The 16,925-nt window shown below is 50.8% G+C and overlaps 1 protein-coding gene across 3 annotated transcripts in view; it reads left to right on the forward strand.

Moving 5' to 3' along the window:
• LOC115397093 (low-density lipoprotein receptor class A domain-containing protein 4-like) overlaps positions 1 to 16,925 on the forward strand; it is a 41,832-nt gene that overhangs the window by 18,310 nt on the left and 6,597 nt on the right. For 2 of the 3 annotated variants that reach the window (XM_030103263.1, XM_030103265.1), the window contains exons 2-3: positions 13,103 to 13,257; positions 15,774 to 15,824. In XM_030103263.1, the coding sequence (XP_029959123.1) occupies positions 13,103 to 13,257; positions 15,774 to 15,824 (206 nt within the window). The remainder of the gene's footprint in view (positions 1 to 13,102; positions 13,258 to 15,773; positions 15,825 to 16,925) is intronic. The other variant, XM_030103264.1, reaches the window with a different exon arrangement.

Consider the following 16,925-nt stretch of genomic DNA (forward strand, 5'->3'; position numbering starts at 1 on the left):
TCTGTCTGATCACGCCGGTCTCCTCCTCCGGAGCCAGGTGGTCCGCCAGCCTTCACCTGGAGCGGTCGGCCGCCGCCGCCGCCGCCGCCGCTCAGGCAGCTGCAACACGCTCGGAGAACTACTTTCGGCGGCGGAGTGCTCCTGCAGTAAGCGTTTCTGGCAGGAAGAGGCGTGCACTGGGCCGGCGTCCAGGTGAAGCACTTCATGTGTGTGTTCATGATAATGAAGGGACGAGTGTGCCAGTGCAGCTCTGCGCCTCACTGATGTGTTTGGCTCGCTTTTTGAGCCAGAATGGAGCTCTGCGGCGCACAGGGATAAGATCTAGCAGGCTAACGGCACTTGTTACCGGATCTATTCATTATTGGTTTGGCGTATAGCGCCACAAGTACACAAGTAGTACATCAGAGCGGTATCAGCGCTCGACATGTGTCTGCCTGTTCGCCACTTTGTCTGTCAGCCTACCATGTGTCTGTCCCCTGCTAATGAGGACGATGATCACAGCGACGCTCGTATTAGCATGGAGGCTAGCAGGCGCTCAGCTTGGCACAGAGTTGGCCCTCACGTCGCTGATCTGCAGCAGGTACCGTAGCAGAACACATCTATGAATGAACGTAGGGCTGAGTTTGGATCTGGAGTAGCTCCTACCGCCTCTGACCTCGCTCCAGGTCTCGGTTCTGAGATGCTTTGGGTTTTCAGGGTTGTCTCCTGTAAGGAAGGTTTTTCCCATGGCTCGCTTATGTGAGCCCGGCACCCCGCCTGGCTGAACCGGCCCCCCTGCTGGGCCCAAGCGTGGGGCATTTTTTGAAAATGTATTTTTAATCAGAAATGGACTTAGCGTGCGGACAGTCTAATGTCGGCGTTGCAGGAACCTTACCTCACTAATCTGTCTCTGCTTCCGTCTCCGGACTGTCCGAGGCAGCAGAGCTGATGTCCACAGTAAACACACACACACACACACACACACACACACACACACACACACACACACACACACAGAACGTTAACGTTTTACTGGCTGACATTTTGGTTTGCTTACAAATGAAAGATCAGGGCACATCAATAATTGAAAAATGTGGTTACGAGCACGGAGAACCAATGGAAACAGTGGAGAACCTAACTGAAAATCAAGAAAACAGGATGATTCAGTGTATAGAAAACTGTTTTAGGTTGTTGATAAGACATGCAGTAGTCAATGATCTGCACTCAACACAGCTCATTTATTTTAGGATTAGGGTTCTGCTCCCTTAAAACTCTGCAGTGTTTATACCAGCGCTGTCTTCACGCCTTATCTTACCCACAGAAACCCAGAGAGGATATTTCTGGACTCATAGGCATGAAAAGAGTCGTTTACGTGGTTCAGCTATAAAGTCAACTCCAGTTTTGGGATATCTCGGATTATAAAACCAACAAAATAGAAGAGGAGGTGAAAATTAGCTGCATATTTTGAACGCTGGGACTCCTGCCACTGCATTACAGTGAAGCTGAACCATCATGGACGACGTGTCTTCTCAGGTCTGCTCTCACTCCCACAAAGTATTTTCCTGGATTTTCCTGAGGCTGGTGTTGGTGCTTGGTCCTGTCTGGAGGTCTGAGCATTGATCGTCCACCTCCCCCCCCCCCAACCCGTCCACTCACACACTGACCCCGGCTGACCTCTGGTCAACAAGACACACATGCACACACACACACACACTTTAACCCTGACATCGGCCTGACCCTGCAGTCTGGTTCAATCACTCAGAGAGTGGAGTCAGTCTGGCTTTATGGCAGCGGGGGAGGGTGAGGAGGGTGTCTAGACGCTATCCTGTCTGTCTGGCTCTGATAATGCACACACACGCACACACACACACACACAGGCAGGCAGGCGCTCACCTGAGAGGCCGTGTGGGGGTACAGAGCGCGTGGCGTGTCCAGCCGTGAATCCTTCGGCACCGCGGGCCCTCCCCTCCGCCGCGGCGCCTCACATGAATATTACAGCACCTGAATATTGATAATATTAGACTATAGTGTAATATTCATGATGTGTTATCACACAGCCGCGCGTTGCCGCTATCGGCCGTCATGTTATATTCATGCAGATGGGGATGATATGGCTACGTTAGTCCTTTTTCCACCGGTGCAGAGTGGAGATTTACTGCCGGCTCAGCACCGGGTCTCATCGTTCCGCCCCACATCAGCAATAATCAAAGTTCAGCTGCGTTCGGGGAAAATGTTGGAAAAGACACAAAGTGAGGAGTTCATGTGATGGACGCACAGAAAAGTTTACGTTCAGCCGAACGCCTTCAGCAATCTAGATTAACAGCTATTATTCACAGTGCTGTGTTGAAGAGTTTTTACCTCTCCTCCCAGTTTGCGGCTCTTCTGCAGGAATCTAACCGATTGTGCCTGGAATTAAACCTGCAGCTGCTTCTTTAACAATTCCTCAAATAACCTTGAGATTGTGTCTCGGAGCGGCGAGTGTTGGTAAATGACCATCTGAGGTTTGAAAGAAAAACGTCAAGGTGTTTATCTGCGAGGGGAGGCATGCTGCGGCTGCATGGTGAGCGAGTCTGTGGCCGTCGTCTTCAGCGGTTCTGCTTCACCGTTCACCTCCTCCCATCTGCACCTCTCTGCTGCTCTCGTTTGGTCTTGGTAATCAGCGCAGACCGTCACGTTTATGGCTTTCTTCTCCAGCGACACATTTTTGCTCGCCTTTCCTCTCGGCTTTATTCAATCGGTTCCTCCGATTACCTGCCCCGAGCTCCCGTAAACTGCCCCCGCCCCCCCTCCACCCCCCCACCCCAGGTGCGATTCGCCCCATTCGGGCTCTTGTAGTTCAGACGGCTGCGAGCAGAGCGTTGCCTCTTTAAAGCGTCGCACAAGTTGGAGGCTTCCTGCTCCGTAATCCCATTTCAGTGTGTGTGGTGCAGCAGAGACGGAGCCGTCTGATTCCCCCTGCACTGCTGGGCAAGCGAGCGAGCGAGCGAGCGGGAGGAGAGGAAGGAGGGATGGAGAGGAGGGAGAGAGGAGAGAGACAGAGCTGGAATTGTTTGTTCTCTTGTTGCCCTCAGTCCCCACAGCATGTCTGGCACCCCTCTCTCTCTCTCTCTCCCTCTCTCTCCCTCTCTCTCTCTCTCTCTCTCTCTCCCCTCTCTCTCTCATTATATCCTTCCTCCTTCATCAGTCCCTTCCTCTTCCCTCGCTTCCCCTCCTTGCATGGCGTCGTCATCTCGTCCCCGACTCGGTGATACCTGCCTAATGGGCTTCGTACCCTCACACACACACACACACACACAACACACACACACACACACCCCCCCCCCCCCCCCTCCCTTCTCTCCTCGGGGTTAAGCAGCACTAAACTAGTTCATTTATTTCCATGGAGAGACTGACTGACTGTGGTGGTGGAGAAGGGGGGCTGTAACTAGGCTGATATCTGCTTCATGCTGCGTCTGACACACACACACACACACACACACACACACACACACACACACACACACACACACACACACACACACACACACACACACACAGTTTCACTGCTGCTTCCTGGCTGATACCAGCCGTCTAGACGTTTCACTGCACACATCTCCCAAGGGAGGCACAGCATTGTGTGTTGAGTGTGTGCGCGTGTGTGTTGAGTGTGTGTGTGTGTGCGCACCTTGTTTCATCCAACTCTGGCCCTTCATTACTGAACTCTTCTTTTTTTATGTGCTTACTGGCTTCCTCTCCTTCCCTGCCTCCTTCCATCCCTCTCTGTGCCACTGTAGTGTGTGCATGTGTGTCTGTGTGTGCATGTGTGTGTGCGTGCGTGCGTGCGTGTGTGTGTGTGTGTGCCAGCCAGGTCGCTGCCATGGCGCCCCAGCAGCTCCGGGCCTTGTTGATCACGGCACCGTGCCCAAGGATTACCATAGCAACGGCAGTGGCAGCAGACAGGGCTGTGTGCGTCTGTGCGTGTAGAAGGAGTGTGTGTGTGTGTGTGTGTGTGTTGTGTGTGTGTGTGCCTGTGTGGGCCCGGTGTGGTGGGCAGCAGGCTGTGAACTCAGCAGGCCTCTAGCTGGGCAGCAGAAGAAGAACGAGCCAGTCGGAGCAGAGAAAGCCACTTTTATTTCCATCTCTTCTTCTTCTTCTCCTTCTCCTCCATATTAATTTGCACATTTGCTTGTTATGGCTGCGTTCACTCGTCCGCTCGCTCGCTCGCCGGTTTGCTCGTCAGACTCGCACAGAGCACTCCGAGTCGATGTTTTTCGCCACAGTGACACAGCACTTTCCGTTAGCGGTCGTGCCGGATGCAGTCGCTCGGCGCTTCACAAGTGTCGGCTGCAGATTTGATTGCCAGGTGCGACTCAGAATGAGAATTTTTTTTTTTTTTCTTCTTCTTTTCTCTAACTGCTGAGATGAGCAGCAGGAAACAGGAAAGCAGTCATCTGCAGCGCCGCCACGCCGGCGTCCGCAGAGGGCAGATCTGAGTGAGGAGCAGGGGTCGGCTGTAGTGGCTCCCTGCAGCTTCACCGAGACAAACACACTCACCTCTAATTGTGCCGCACAGCAGACGCTCTTTCCGAGGGACTCTCCTCTTGCAGTTTGAATCGACACACGTGACTCTTAAGTAAGAGGAAAGCTCGCTGTTTTGTCACCTGCACGCCTTACGCCAGGGGTGTCAAACACGAGGCATGGATCCGTGTAGCGGCGTGGAAGGTGTTGCTGTTTGGCTTCGCTGGGATGTTCTGCAAAATCACAGCCTGAATCTTGAGGCACATCATGGACCAAAAGGTTGAAAGACGCCAGTCTACAAATCTGCGGTAGTTTCAGGACGCCGGCGGAGTCGTTCAGCGCTAAATTTCTCCGGAAGCGTTGGTTCTGCTCCCTCCTGGCGGGGCTGGGTGGATTTAATGCTCGCAGCCGGGCGCCTCCACAGTCTGCTTTTGTTTTACTCAGAGAAGCAGCAGAAGACTCGGGTGTCTTCACCATCTGTTTTCTGCCGTCCTGTCACCTCCCCAGCCGCCGCCGCCGCCGCCGCCGCCGCCGCCGCCGCCGCGCTCTCCTGCAGATCCCATAAACTGCTGCTTTCAGCTGTGGGACTGCAGCGCCGCTACGTTCGGCTGCTAAGGAACAGGATTCATGACAGCTGAGGCTCTCTTCTATCTGAACGAGAGAAAAGGCATTTCCTGTGCTGCTGGAAGTGGCTCTCCGACTCTGAATTAGCAAGTGGCTAGCCCCCCCCCCCCCCCCCCCCCCCCCCCGTGCACGCTCAGACTCTGTACTGTCAGCACACATCCTCTCTCCAACCTGAATCGCAGAATGCATTCTCATGGTTCTGGACAAAAGGCTCGCTCCTTTGTGCAAACTAAACGCGTTTTCTCACGGAAGCGTCTAAGGTCATCCGAGCTCAAATGTTAACTTTATTGAGCAATAACAATGTTAGAGGCCCCAGCAGAGTGTGCGCTGTCTCTATAGATAGCCATTAGCCTGATTTTCATTTCAGGGCCGAACAGGCCGAGCCTGCACGCCCTCATTAGTCATCGGAGTGAGCTTCTCTCGCCGTTAACTGTTTCTCGCTGCCCGCAGAAATGAATCTACAGTGGATATTACAGCGTTAGCACATCCAAGGTATGAAGGGCTCTGCAGCAGCCCGGCCTGATGGTGCACCGCTAGCGCGCTGCACTGAGGCGGATTTCCTTTATTTTTTAATAGGCCTATCTTCCATGTTGTAATGCTCAAATCACTTTATAGTGTTGGTGCGTAAAGCCAGTATAACCAGCGCTCTGTGGAAGCAAAGCCTCAGCTGATAGGATTCATTGAAAACCTAACAGTAGCCGATCGTTCCGTCAGCGAGCAGCTTCGTTCTGGAATAACAAGCAGCTCGTCGGCATCAGAGAGAGACGGGCCGGCTGCAAACATGTCGTCAATATCAACATTCACGACGCAGACTCAACTGCAAGAATTGACGTTTCCGTGCACCGAGCATTCACTTTCTGCGTGTCAGCACGGCTGGCCAATGGGATGGAGCCCTGCTGCCCCAGATTGTGCTGACGAGGGATTGTCTTTCATACCGATTTTTTTTTTTTTCCTCAACTTTATATCATAACTTGTGACAAAAGGTCAGAGGTTAATAGCACAAAATGTGGAATACGGAACAGGTGTGCCTGGTTAAAGCTGGATCTAGTTAGGTGAAATTTACAATACTGAACTCAGTCACATGTAAATAATCTGGTGGGACTATATACTGTGTCTTTGTTAACGCTATAAGAGAGCCATGAAACATTAATAAAAATATATGTGGTAGTAACTTATTTATAGTTCAGACTATATGGTAAATTGTAACTTTTAGACCAGAGCTGCCTCAAGATGGCAAGATTTTTACTAGGCTTGCACAATATATCGTTTGAACATCGCCATCGCAATGTGTGCATGTGCAATAGTCACATCGCAGGAGGTGCAATATTTTTATTATTATTATTATTATTATTTTTAACTTTTGTTTTGCTTCGTAAAAGCAGCAAGCTGCTCCATGCTCCGCATAGCCACTCTCTCCCTCCCTCCTGCTTGGCACTCACCGGCCCCCCTCCCTCCTCCACAGCAGGGGGGGGGGGACTACACTCTGAACACAGGCGACATGCAGGAGGAAACGACGAAGGATTTAGTCCCCAAAAGAAGGTCAACATGTGAAATTTGGATGTATTTCGGCTATAAAAAAAGACGATACGGAACAAAAAAACGTCCTCGGCCGACAGTGCCTCGTCGTGGTTGCCTCAACACGAGGTAATACGTCAAACCTGTTGGACCATTTGAAACGCCATCACAAGACCCCAGGTGAAACTTCATCTTCTCAAAAAACAATTACAGAAGCCTTCGCCGGCATAACACCGTATGATAGGAACTCCAAATCATGGATGCAATAACTTTTTACCTAGCGAAAGACATGGTGCCATTGAACACCGTGGATCGTTAAAGAGGGATTTAAAAAAATGATCCAAACGCTTGAACAAGCGGTATGAAACACCACGTATTTCTCTCAAGTGGCCATCTCCCCAAATAGAGCTATTCAGGTCATCTGGTGAAAATTCTTCTATTTTTAATATCGCAATATATATCGCAATATATCGCAAGCCCCCAAAAAATCGCAATGTCAGTTTTTTCCAATATCGTGCAGCCCTAATTTTTACTCTACTCCATGAATGCATTTTCAGAATGTGTTTTTTATGAAGTTTTCTACCTTCCACCTATTTTTTTTTCATCATGACTTCTATAAAATCTGAAGTGATTACTCACGCCGGGAAAAGGCGACCTCTCATATTTGCCCTCCGTCCGCTCTGAAAGCCCCCCTGGTATCACACAGATTCCAGCAAATCGTGTTACCGTCGCAGAGCAATATCTCCACCCGGGCAGGATCGCTTTTATTGGCTGAAAATAAAGAAAAGTGTTTGAAGCGCCGCGTCTGGAAAACAGCCGTCAGCGTTTTCCAGAGCAGCCGTGTCTTCAGAGGGAACGAAGCGGTACGACCCTTGAAGGTGCCCGTACGTCAGCTGGTCGGTCGGTCTTCGACCGGCCGGTCGGTCTGATGGCGTCCGCTCCGCTCCACGCCGCTCGGCTCGGCCGGGCTGTGTGTCTGACAGCTTCTTTTCACCCACAGGTCAGCTGAACTGTCTGACCTCCCCGTGGCCTCACTGCCTCTCTGTTTCCCTCACACACACACACACACACACACACACACACACACACACACACACACACAGGTCAAGAGGCCGTCATTGGGTCAGTGTGTGTCCGCCCCCTCCCCCGTGCTGTTTACCCACCATGCTCTTCGTGTTTGGCTTGTCGAAATGGGGCAGCTGCTGTGTGTCCAACCACCGGCCGACGCTTTGATCTGCATTTGTGACTCGTGCAGCACGTTACTCCTCTCTCCTCTCCACAAACTCTCACTTTTTACCTCATTTCACAAATAGAAAGACTGACTTGCGTTCGGGTGACGTTAATGCTTTGGTGCTGTGGTCATACCAAACAAGGCATTTAGAAGTGTGTGCTCAGGGATGCTGTGTGAACATCTCTCTGTCATTTTTATTTTATTTTTTTCTGACATTCGGACGTAAACAAACTATTAGCACCTAGCGTCAGGAAGATCATGTCAGTGTCATTTGGTCTTGTTTACAGGACGATGGTTTCAGGTGAAAACATTTTGGGAGTCCATTTACACGATGGCGATGCTCCCAGTCACTAAAAATACAACTTTTTTGAGAATGGCTCCCAAAGTAGAACTTCTCAAACATGCTCTGACTCGGTGTAAAGACTGGAAATGAAACCTTGATTTTAAAATGTTTGGCGTAAATGTAAGCGAAAATGTAAATATGAGGCAGTTTCTCTTGAGAGGTCGTTGTGTAAACACGGCTCGAATTCTTGTCCGTCCCAACCGGTGATTTATCTTCATCTCTGCCTTCCTCCCATAAAGAGACGATTGTTCAGACAAAGTTTGGACTCCTTGTGATTTTCTGCAGAAAGACTTTGCAGCATTTCCAAACTCTTAAAAAGCGTTGCCCTGTCAGGGGGTCTGCAGAAAGGAAGCCATGTCTGATTCATCTGATTTTAAGTTTTTCTTTTTTTCCAGGGATAATTGTGTTGTTTTTGTTTAGACGCTGACTCATGCAGAGTAGTGCCTCCATGAAGACTGCCATGTACTGCGAAAGGGATAAAAATAAAACACTGATTTACCTAGAAATGACTTGAAAGAGGTTGAAAAAGACAGTAGAATGTAGATTGTTTTAGTTGTTCACTTCCTGCCAGAGGGAAGTTTCTTGTGAAAATGTCGAGTTTTTGCGTCGGTGCTTTTGTCCGGCGACTTCCTGCCAGCTGCTGAAGGACTTTAAATGTGGCTCGGTCACTTTCGCATGATTTCCGTAAACTCGGTGGCCTCTGTGGGTAAAAAAAACACAGGAGACGAGGACAGGACGCCTGGCTCGCGATGCAAATGAGTCTGCCTGCTGAAGGAATAAGGGTGCTGCAGACGCCGGGCTGATATTGTTTTGACAAGTGGATTACTGTTGTAATAACATCAGACTGGTGCTGGTAACGCAGACTGCCAGCACACACTGTTCTCTGGCCCAGGAGGCAGCCCGTCCTCGAACACTGTGTTCCTGGAGACTGCGAACATGGGTGGATTCTGGGGTTCAGGCAGGATCGGCCTCCCCGCTCGTCCCTCTCTTACTGAATCCGTCCTCCTCCTCCTCCTCCTTCTCGTCCACCGCCTCCCCACGCTTCCTTCCTCCCTTCCTCCTCGGCTCCTCCCCTGGCTTCCTTCCTCCCTGATGTTCAGAGAGTCCTCTGACTTGCAGCCGTCGCACTTTTTTTTTTGCGCTGAAACTGTAAAAACACGAAGTTGAGCTGTAAAAACATCCCCGCCTGAACTTCAGAAGAGGTCCGCCGGCTCCCAGTCAGGCAATCCGGTTTGTGTGGCTTTTACAACAGCAGAAGGCAAGAGTGTGTGTGTGTGTGTGTGTGTGTGTGATATTTATCCAGTGGGCTTACAGAAGGGCCTGGCCCACTTTGTTTCCCAGAATGCCGTTCTCTGAATGAAAGCCTCCCCTCCCTGTGGCTGCTGTGGCGAGCGCGCAGGTCCGGGCTGGTCCCGGCTCAAACCTCCCAGCCCGGTAACGGAACGCCTTTCCAACGCGCTCGGCCTTCCTCCCGCGGGCGGAGACGCCTCGTGTCCCCGAGAGAAGATGCCTCGCTTAAGGAAATTTGTACGGCTTTCAAAAGACAAATAAACTGGTCACAGACCGCAGTTATGCAAAGGCTGGTAATCGCCTCCAACCGTCAAGACGGTTTCTCATCACGGCTCCGGTGTAAACTTACAGGAAGTGAACCCGGTGAACAATGAGGAGAAACAGGAGCAGCGCCTCAATGTCTACTTTTCTGTGGTGTTGAGGACGCGTCTCGCCCTCCGTCCACCTCCGATTGGTTCACCCTGACTGTCTTACCTAACCCCCATTACCTGGGGAAGCACTTACCCAGAGTAGGATAGATTTATGACCTTGTTGTTGTTCGTTGCGTAATTTGGCCTCTTTTACGTTGCTGTTTTCATGAAGTATCGAGTTTTATCTGAAACGCATCTCATGATGATTTACTGTCAGGCTGTCGACGTGACTGCACCCCGAGTTTATCTGTTCCGTGATGCTCGTGGGCTTGTCGGCAGCGTTGGTTCATCTAGTGAAATGGTGAGAGGACTGGCGTTGTGAGCAGAATCTGGAGGACTCGTGAGCTCGCGGGATCCGGTGCCGCTTCCTGTGAGGTGGCCTCAATAAAAGTGGGGCGGCTGTGGATCAAGTTGCCCCGGGGTTCGTGGTCTGATTTCCACCTGCCTGTATTCCAGAGTGTCCTTGAGCAAGACGCTGAGTGCCAGGGCAGGTTGGCCGGTGTGTGTGGATGCATGAACACACAGTCGGAGGCAGCCGCGTTCACACTTCGCTTCACGTCTCTTTAAATTATTTGTCATGAAACCAGGATCCGGATTTTTCTGCCTGGAAATGAGTTTGTCTGCTTCTGGTCAGAGTGTCGACGGCGGCTGAACGGATGAGTGGAAATGTGCTCCCGTAGGATCATGAATTAGTCATCGCAACGTTTTTACACAATTTGTCTTGCAATGATCTGCATAAGCGCCGTTTACATTGGGCCTGTGAAGTAAACCGTCGCCGTGGATCGCTGCTGGTGCTGGCATAGGGACTAGACCAAGTTCTGAACCAGGTCTCAGACCAGAAACGAGCATTTTTCAGAACTGTGAACAAAGTGTCGGAAAGTTCTGAATCCCGTTTATAACCCGGACAGTCCTGATCATACAGAGACCGAGCAGGAGGAAGTCGTTGTGGGACGCAGCAGCAGCCTCGATAACGCCGCAGCCAGTTTTGAATATCATCTTTTTATTTTCGGATGGCATCTGCTGTGGCTTTGTGGCGAGGAGACATGAGTGAGCGCCGCTTGTCTTTCAGGGAGGAACCGTTGGTGCAGACCCGAAGGAACCAGGTGGATCCGCTTGATCTGCTCTCCCTCAACTCAAATCTGGGCGAAAGATGTTTGATGAAGTTATGATAAACTCTGAGTGACAGGGGTTGTGCCGCCTGAATGCCGTGTGTGAAGTTAATAGTTCCAGCGTTGCCGGCGTTGATCCGTCTCTCCGGGGTGGGTTTCAGTGGCTTCGCCATCTCACTCATCACTTTCGGCTCGGCTAGAGGAAAGTTGCAGAGCTCGTTTGGCGTCGCGGCGAAGCAGCTCCTGGGTTCATCGCTGGTTATTGTCAGTTGCTTTTACTGGCTTAGGTTTCGTTGCTTCGCAGCAGCAGCAGCACTCCGCCCCCCCCCCCCCCCCCGCTGTGGTTTCTGGTGGTTGGCGGTGCTCTCCGTCTCGGTCCGACCCCGCCCTTCCCTTGTAGGAGCTCGGGCAGGTTTTGGTAGGTTTCCGTTTCAGCTCGGGCTCGACTTTAACCCACCCTAATGCAGACGAGTAAGCCAGGGAGGATTACCCAGTCTGGGAGGACGGCGGGAGGCTGCGGCTGACTGGAATTTTTCTTGTCTTCTCGCATATTTTTGCAATAATTTTCTAATGATTTTTTTCTTGTTGTGGACTGTCTTGGCGTGACCATGTTTCCCACCTGTCAGGACCGGCCGTTCAGCTCTCACGTCTGCCACATAGCGGCTCTGTGGACCGAACCGCCGAGGCCACATTGTGTCGTTTGTTCTTGCAGCGCTGCAAGGGCACAAAGCGTTACACAGAGAAGGGCCCGAACGTCCGAGCAGTGAGTAAGGCTGTGAGTCAGAGGTCGGCCCGAGTGCCAGGACCAGACAAGGTCAAGGCAGCACGCAACAAAAGAGCCTCAGACCACAGACGGCGAGGCCACGGACAGACGGAAGGGTGAAGTGACAGCGGGTGAAAGAAGGCTGGGAGAAAGGTGGGAAGAGTCCAGGGGAAGGGGGCCGGATCAGACGATGGGCTGAGCGACGGGGGTTCGAACAACAGGCCAAAACAATGAACAAGAGGCCGACGCGCGTAGCCGTGAGGCGGCCATCATTGTGTCTGCTCGCCGTGCCCCGAGCTGGGAGGTCATCCCAGATCACTCCTCCGGCCGGGGTCAGAAGACACGGCCGGCATTCAGACTCGGCACAAAGACGGCACTGTACGCCGGGACAGACACCGCAGTCTCCACACTCATCCTCCTCTGATTTACAGCTTTGGTCTGTACAGCTCCTCAGCCTGACACACACACACACACACACACACACACACACACACACACACACACACACACACACACAGGCGGCTCTGTGCTGGAGGAAGCAGCGCACACACCCGCCGGCCCAGGGGTTGACCTGTGCTACCCCCTGCTGGTGGAACCATAGTGGAACAGTCAGGAAAGGCCTCGCTGCCTCCCTGCTTCATGTTTAACTTCACACCGACTCATGGCTCCAGGATTGGGCGGTCCGGGGTTAAAGTCACCTTTTTTTTTTTTTTTTTTCAACCAAAGCCGTGTGTTTCCTGTTTCAGTGTGACTCCGTTCAGGATGTCACCAGAGCTGTTTGCAGCATCCTGAAAGCTGAAGCAGCTACAAGGAAAACGGCCGTTTGGTCATTCAGACGAGCTGTGACTCAGAGCAGCAGCGCGTTCAATCACAGAATCAGTTTTAAAAAAACAGAAACGAACTGCTGGAGTGGCATTTCTCATGTTTCATCGGGAAGAATTTATCAAAGCTGTAGACAAACGGACGATGCTGTGGTTTCTCTGGTTGTGTTTTTAGGGAGGTATAGCAGAGGACGCCGTGCACCAAGATATCACCACTGTTTAAAGAACCAAGACGAAATTTTGAAATTATAAATTCAATGAGAAACATTCGCAGATGCCTTAATTTTAAATGTGTACATTTTTTAAGGATGAAATGCAATATTTTCTGAATCCATTGAAAGGAAAATAATGCTGAAGATTAACTTTGAAATTCCGCGTTGTTTTGTCTTCTTGTGGGTCTGACAGAGTCTCGTCCGGATCCACTGGGCGGCTTCATCACACCCTGTTGCCTCTGGTTTTGGAGCCGTCCTCTGCATTTGACTCTAACCCCCCTCCTCTCTTCTCTCGTGTGTTTGTGCAGCTGAACTGGAGTTTGTTCAGATCGTCATCATCATCGTGGTGATGACGGTGATGGTGGTGGTGATCATCTGCCTGCTCAACCACTACAAGCTCTCCACCTGGTCCTTCATCACGAGGCAGAGCCAGGCCCGCAGGCACGAGCATGCCCTCCAGCAGGTCAGTCCGAGTGTGTGCGTGCGTGTGTGTGCGTGTGTGTGTGTGTGTGTGTCGGACTGTTTGAGTTGGGTAGCATTGCCTTGTCGTGGCAGCGCTCTTCTCCCAGTGATGTTTTGATGTAAAGTGATGCTGAGTGAAACGGTGTGTGTTCATCTGGTCACGGTGGCGCTGCGTCAGTGTGTCGCTGAAGCTTTGACTCCCAGTGAGGCTGGAGTCGGTCCCGGTCGGGTCGGTCCCGGTCGGTCCCAGTTTGTCCCGGTTTGACTGTGTTAACGGCTTTGCTACAGTCTGGGAGGCTGAAGCTGCTGAATCGGTTTCCCTCGGAGCCACACTCTTGTCAGGCCTTGATGTTTAATTCACTACAGCGCCGTCTAGACAGCAGACAGCAGCTCTGCCCCCATGCTGACATGTTGACACTCCGGGACAAACACACACACACACACACACACAAGCTTGCATTAACACACCCCGAGGCAAATTCTGGATTCTAGACACATTTGGACCATCAAACATTTGATCTTTGTCTGAAAGATGCCAATAAAGGAAGACATACCCGGTACTTTACTGGTTTAAAAGCAGACAATAATATGAACACACACACACACACACACACACACACACACACACAAATTTTATCAGTTTTTCTTCAATATTTCCCGGACATTAAAGGAGCAGTTTCTCTCAGAATGTGGTCGGATGCTGGTGGAACTCGACCAGTTATCGAAGCTCGCTGCAGATCCTGGACTAGAGGTCGGAGGTCGACAGAGACTGGCATCCAAAACTCTGATTTGTGCGATTTGTGAATTTTTCATCCAGAGAGATTTTAAAACGCGGTGGATTCACCAACAATCTGGGAGTCTTCTAACAGGACCTGCAGGTGGCTTTGATACCTGCAACACTGTTCGTTCCTTTCCTAGTTTTTGAGCAGCTTTTATACAAGACTTTACTTACTTACCTACTCATTACTTATTTATTTATGTCTAGCTAACCTTTGCAGGCCAGATCAGTTCAGTATCTCATGTTCATCATTCATTTTTTTTATTGGAACAATAACGAGTTGCCTGAAAACCACCAGAACAAAAACCTCAACAACACCACACACACCACACACACACACCGCCACCCCACGACCAGTCTTCTCACCTGCAACGCCACCTATGATTAGAAATTAGTTGCCACTCTGAGGTGATTAAGTGTCATTGTGATTTCAACAAGCTCAGCGTACATTAGCCTGTTTCCGTGCGTTTCCCTGTATTGGACCAATCACATGGAGCCCTACTGCCCCACATTCTGCTGGGTTCTTCTGGGTTTCAGAAGGGATCAAATGTTTGATGTAATAAAAAAACCGTTTCCTGATGTTGTACGTTGTGCACGTGACTGTGCGCTCTGCTCGCACCATGCATCTGGAAGCCGCTCGGTGGTCCCGTCTCAGGTTGTTTACGTTGAGTTTGTTTAATTCCTCGTCTCGTCTTTCCCATTCCTCCCGTCACTCTGTGATCTGCACCTTCCAATCAAAGCCGCGAGCGCCGCGCACGGAGAAGCAAACACAAAGGAGGAGAAGAAAGTGCCCTAAATGCAACATCAGACAGCAACACGCTAACAAAGCCCCGAGGAAGAGAGCGCTATTTGAAAGAATTGCTGATGGCCTTTGCACCCTGAGAAGACGCATAAAGAAACAGACTTTCTGCATGTTCGCTTCGTCTTTTTCATGTTTTTTTTCCCCCGCTAAATATTGTTGACTGCGCCGTCTGAGAAAAGATCCCCGAGTCAAATGCAGACGAAGGGAAGCCGCAATTATTTGATAGTGGCGTTCCTTTGTTGTAACTTCTCTCCTGTTTTGAAGGCAGGAGCCGGCTGCCTTTTGTTGTCGTCGCTCGCGAGCAGGGCAGGATTTTTAGTTTTTTGAAGCCATCAGGCATTGTTTCTCAGCGCCGCCGTTTCATCTTCTGTGTCCTCATTAAGTTGTTACTTTTTTAGGTGTTTTTTTCCCCCCCCCCATTCCTGTCTTCATCTTTTTTTGTTTTGGTTAAAGAAGAAAAATTTGTTTCATCAGCCTAATAATGGTCTCACATCAGAAACCGTCCCAGGAAAAAACAAACAACAAAGCTGTCGTGATTGTCGGTTTCTGCTGCTGTTTCAGTCAAATAGTCCCTAACTGTTCAAACGGATCTCTGAGAAAACACACCCACAGCAGATTAGCAGGTTAGTGCGTTTGTCGATAACTTTAAGGTGTAAAATTCTCTCTGAAGCTCTTGTGTGGAGCCGTCGAGAAACTGCAGACAGGTGTAATAACAGTCTGAAAGTCTGGTGTTTCTAATGGAAGTGATTCCTCTGCTGTACACTAGGTGGCAGTACTGAGTCGCTGTGGTAAACGTCCAGCCAGGCTAGGCTTAACGCCTCCCGTAAACATCAGTGAAGCAATGTCATCAGAGTTTCCTGCTTTTATGAGTTTATCTCTAAAATCTGCGTATTGTACCTTTAATTCTTAGCCTTCCTCTGTCTGTCTCGGCGTGTAGGACGGGTGTCTGTGGCCTTCGGACGGTGGCTCTCGACAAGGTGCCTCGGAGGTAAGACCACCGCCGTGTATCTAGAGCTTTACGCTAGACGCAGCCTGCTGAGCTGGGTGGAAACCACCCGCAAGAGACAAGCTGAGTGTTGAAGCTCCAGTCATTTCATCGATATTCAACAGTCAGTTCACTGTTTTCACTCTCAAAAGGAACAGAAGGAATTTAGCCCCTATGAAACTGTGTTTGGAGCAACTGTTGACACAAACAGAGTCCAGGAGGCTCGTCGTTTACCGGAAAACGACAAAGTTAGCATGTTGGGCCGCCACTCGGCGCTGCTGGTTGTTTTCAGAATGAAAGTTCACACAAAGGAAACCTCCATAGATTAAAGGTTTTAGATGTCTTCATCATCTCATCAGCGTGAGCGACATCGTCGACCTTGTTGAAAAAGAAGAGAAAAAGACGGATAGCTGGCGTTGCTCCCGGCGTTCGTTGCTCCCGCTACCTGGTGGATTGGTTCCATGAGCCCGCTCGCTTCTTTATGCACGTCGATGTTTCCTGACGAGCTCCGTCTTTGTCTTTTGGTGCCGTCAGACAAGCTGCCGGCGCCGTGAAGCCACTCGGCTGCACTTCTGCCAGATCTCGTCGGCCTTTTCTGGCTCCGCCGGTGTGATATGAAATAGCTGCGACTGTACGCTGCGTGGAAATGACGAGCGCCGCTCGCTGAACAGTCGGCGTGTCGAAGGAGCAAAACTGAGACAAAGCAGACGTGGATCTCTGGTCTCATCTCCTCCACGCTTCACTCACGCCGCTTTAAAAGACGTCTCTGTCTCCTCGCCGCTCCCCTTTGTTTCTTTGTTGGCGTATTTACCAGGGCTTGCCCTCGTATAATCGCTCTGTGGTTACAGGAATGCCGCCGGGCGCTCAGAGATCCCGACATTTGCATTTCGGTCCCTTGTAAATATTTGATCATTCCGGAATCGGAGCTGGCGCGCTCTGCCCGGGTTCGTCTGGCACTGTCCTGAATCGCAAATTGGCGCGTCCTCAAACGCTGGCGAGCACGGAAACCGAACAACAAATGCCAGCACACTCTGCGCTACGACTGCTGATCTGTTTGCCTAATGGCACCGGTGCCAGATGGAGGCCTGGGGTGTCCCCCCTCCC

Source organism: Salarias fasciatus, chromosome 11 (assembly GCF_902148845.1).
Source record: "Salarias fasciatus chromosome 11, fSalaFa1.1, whole genome shotgun sequence".
NCBI lineage: Eukaryota > Metazoa > Chordata > Actinopteri > Blenniiformes > Blenniidae > Salarias > Salarias fasciatus.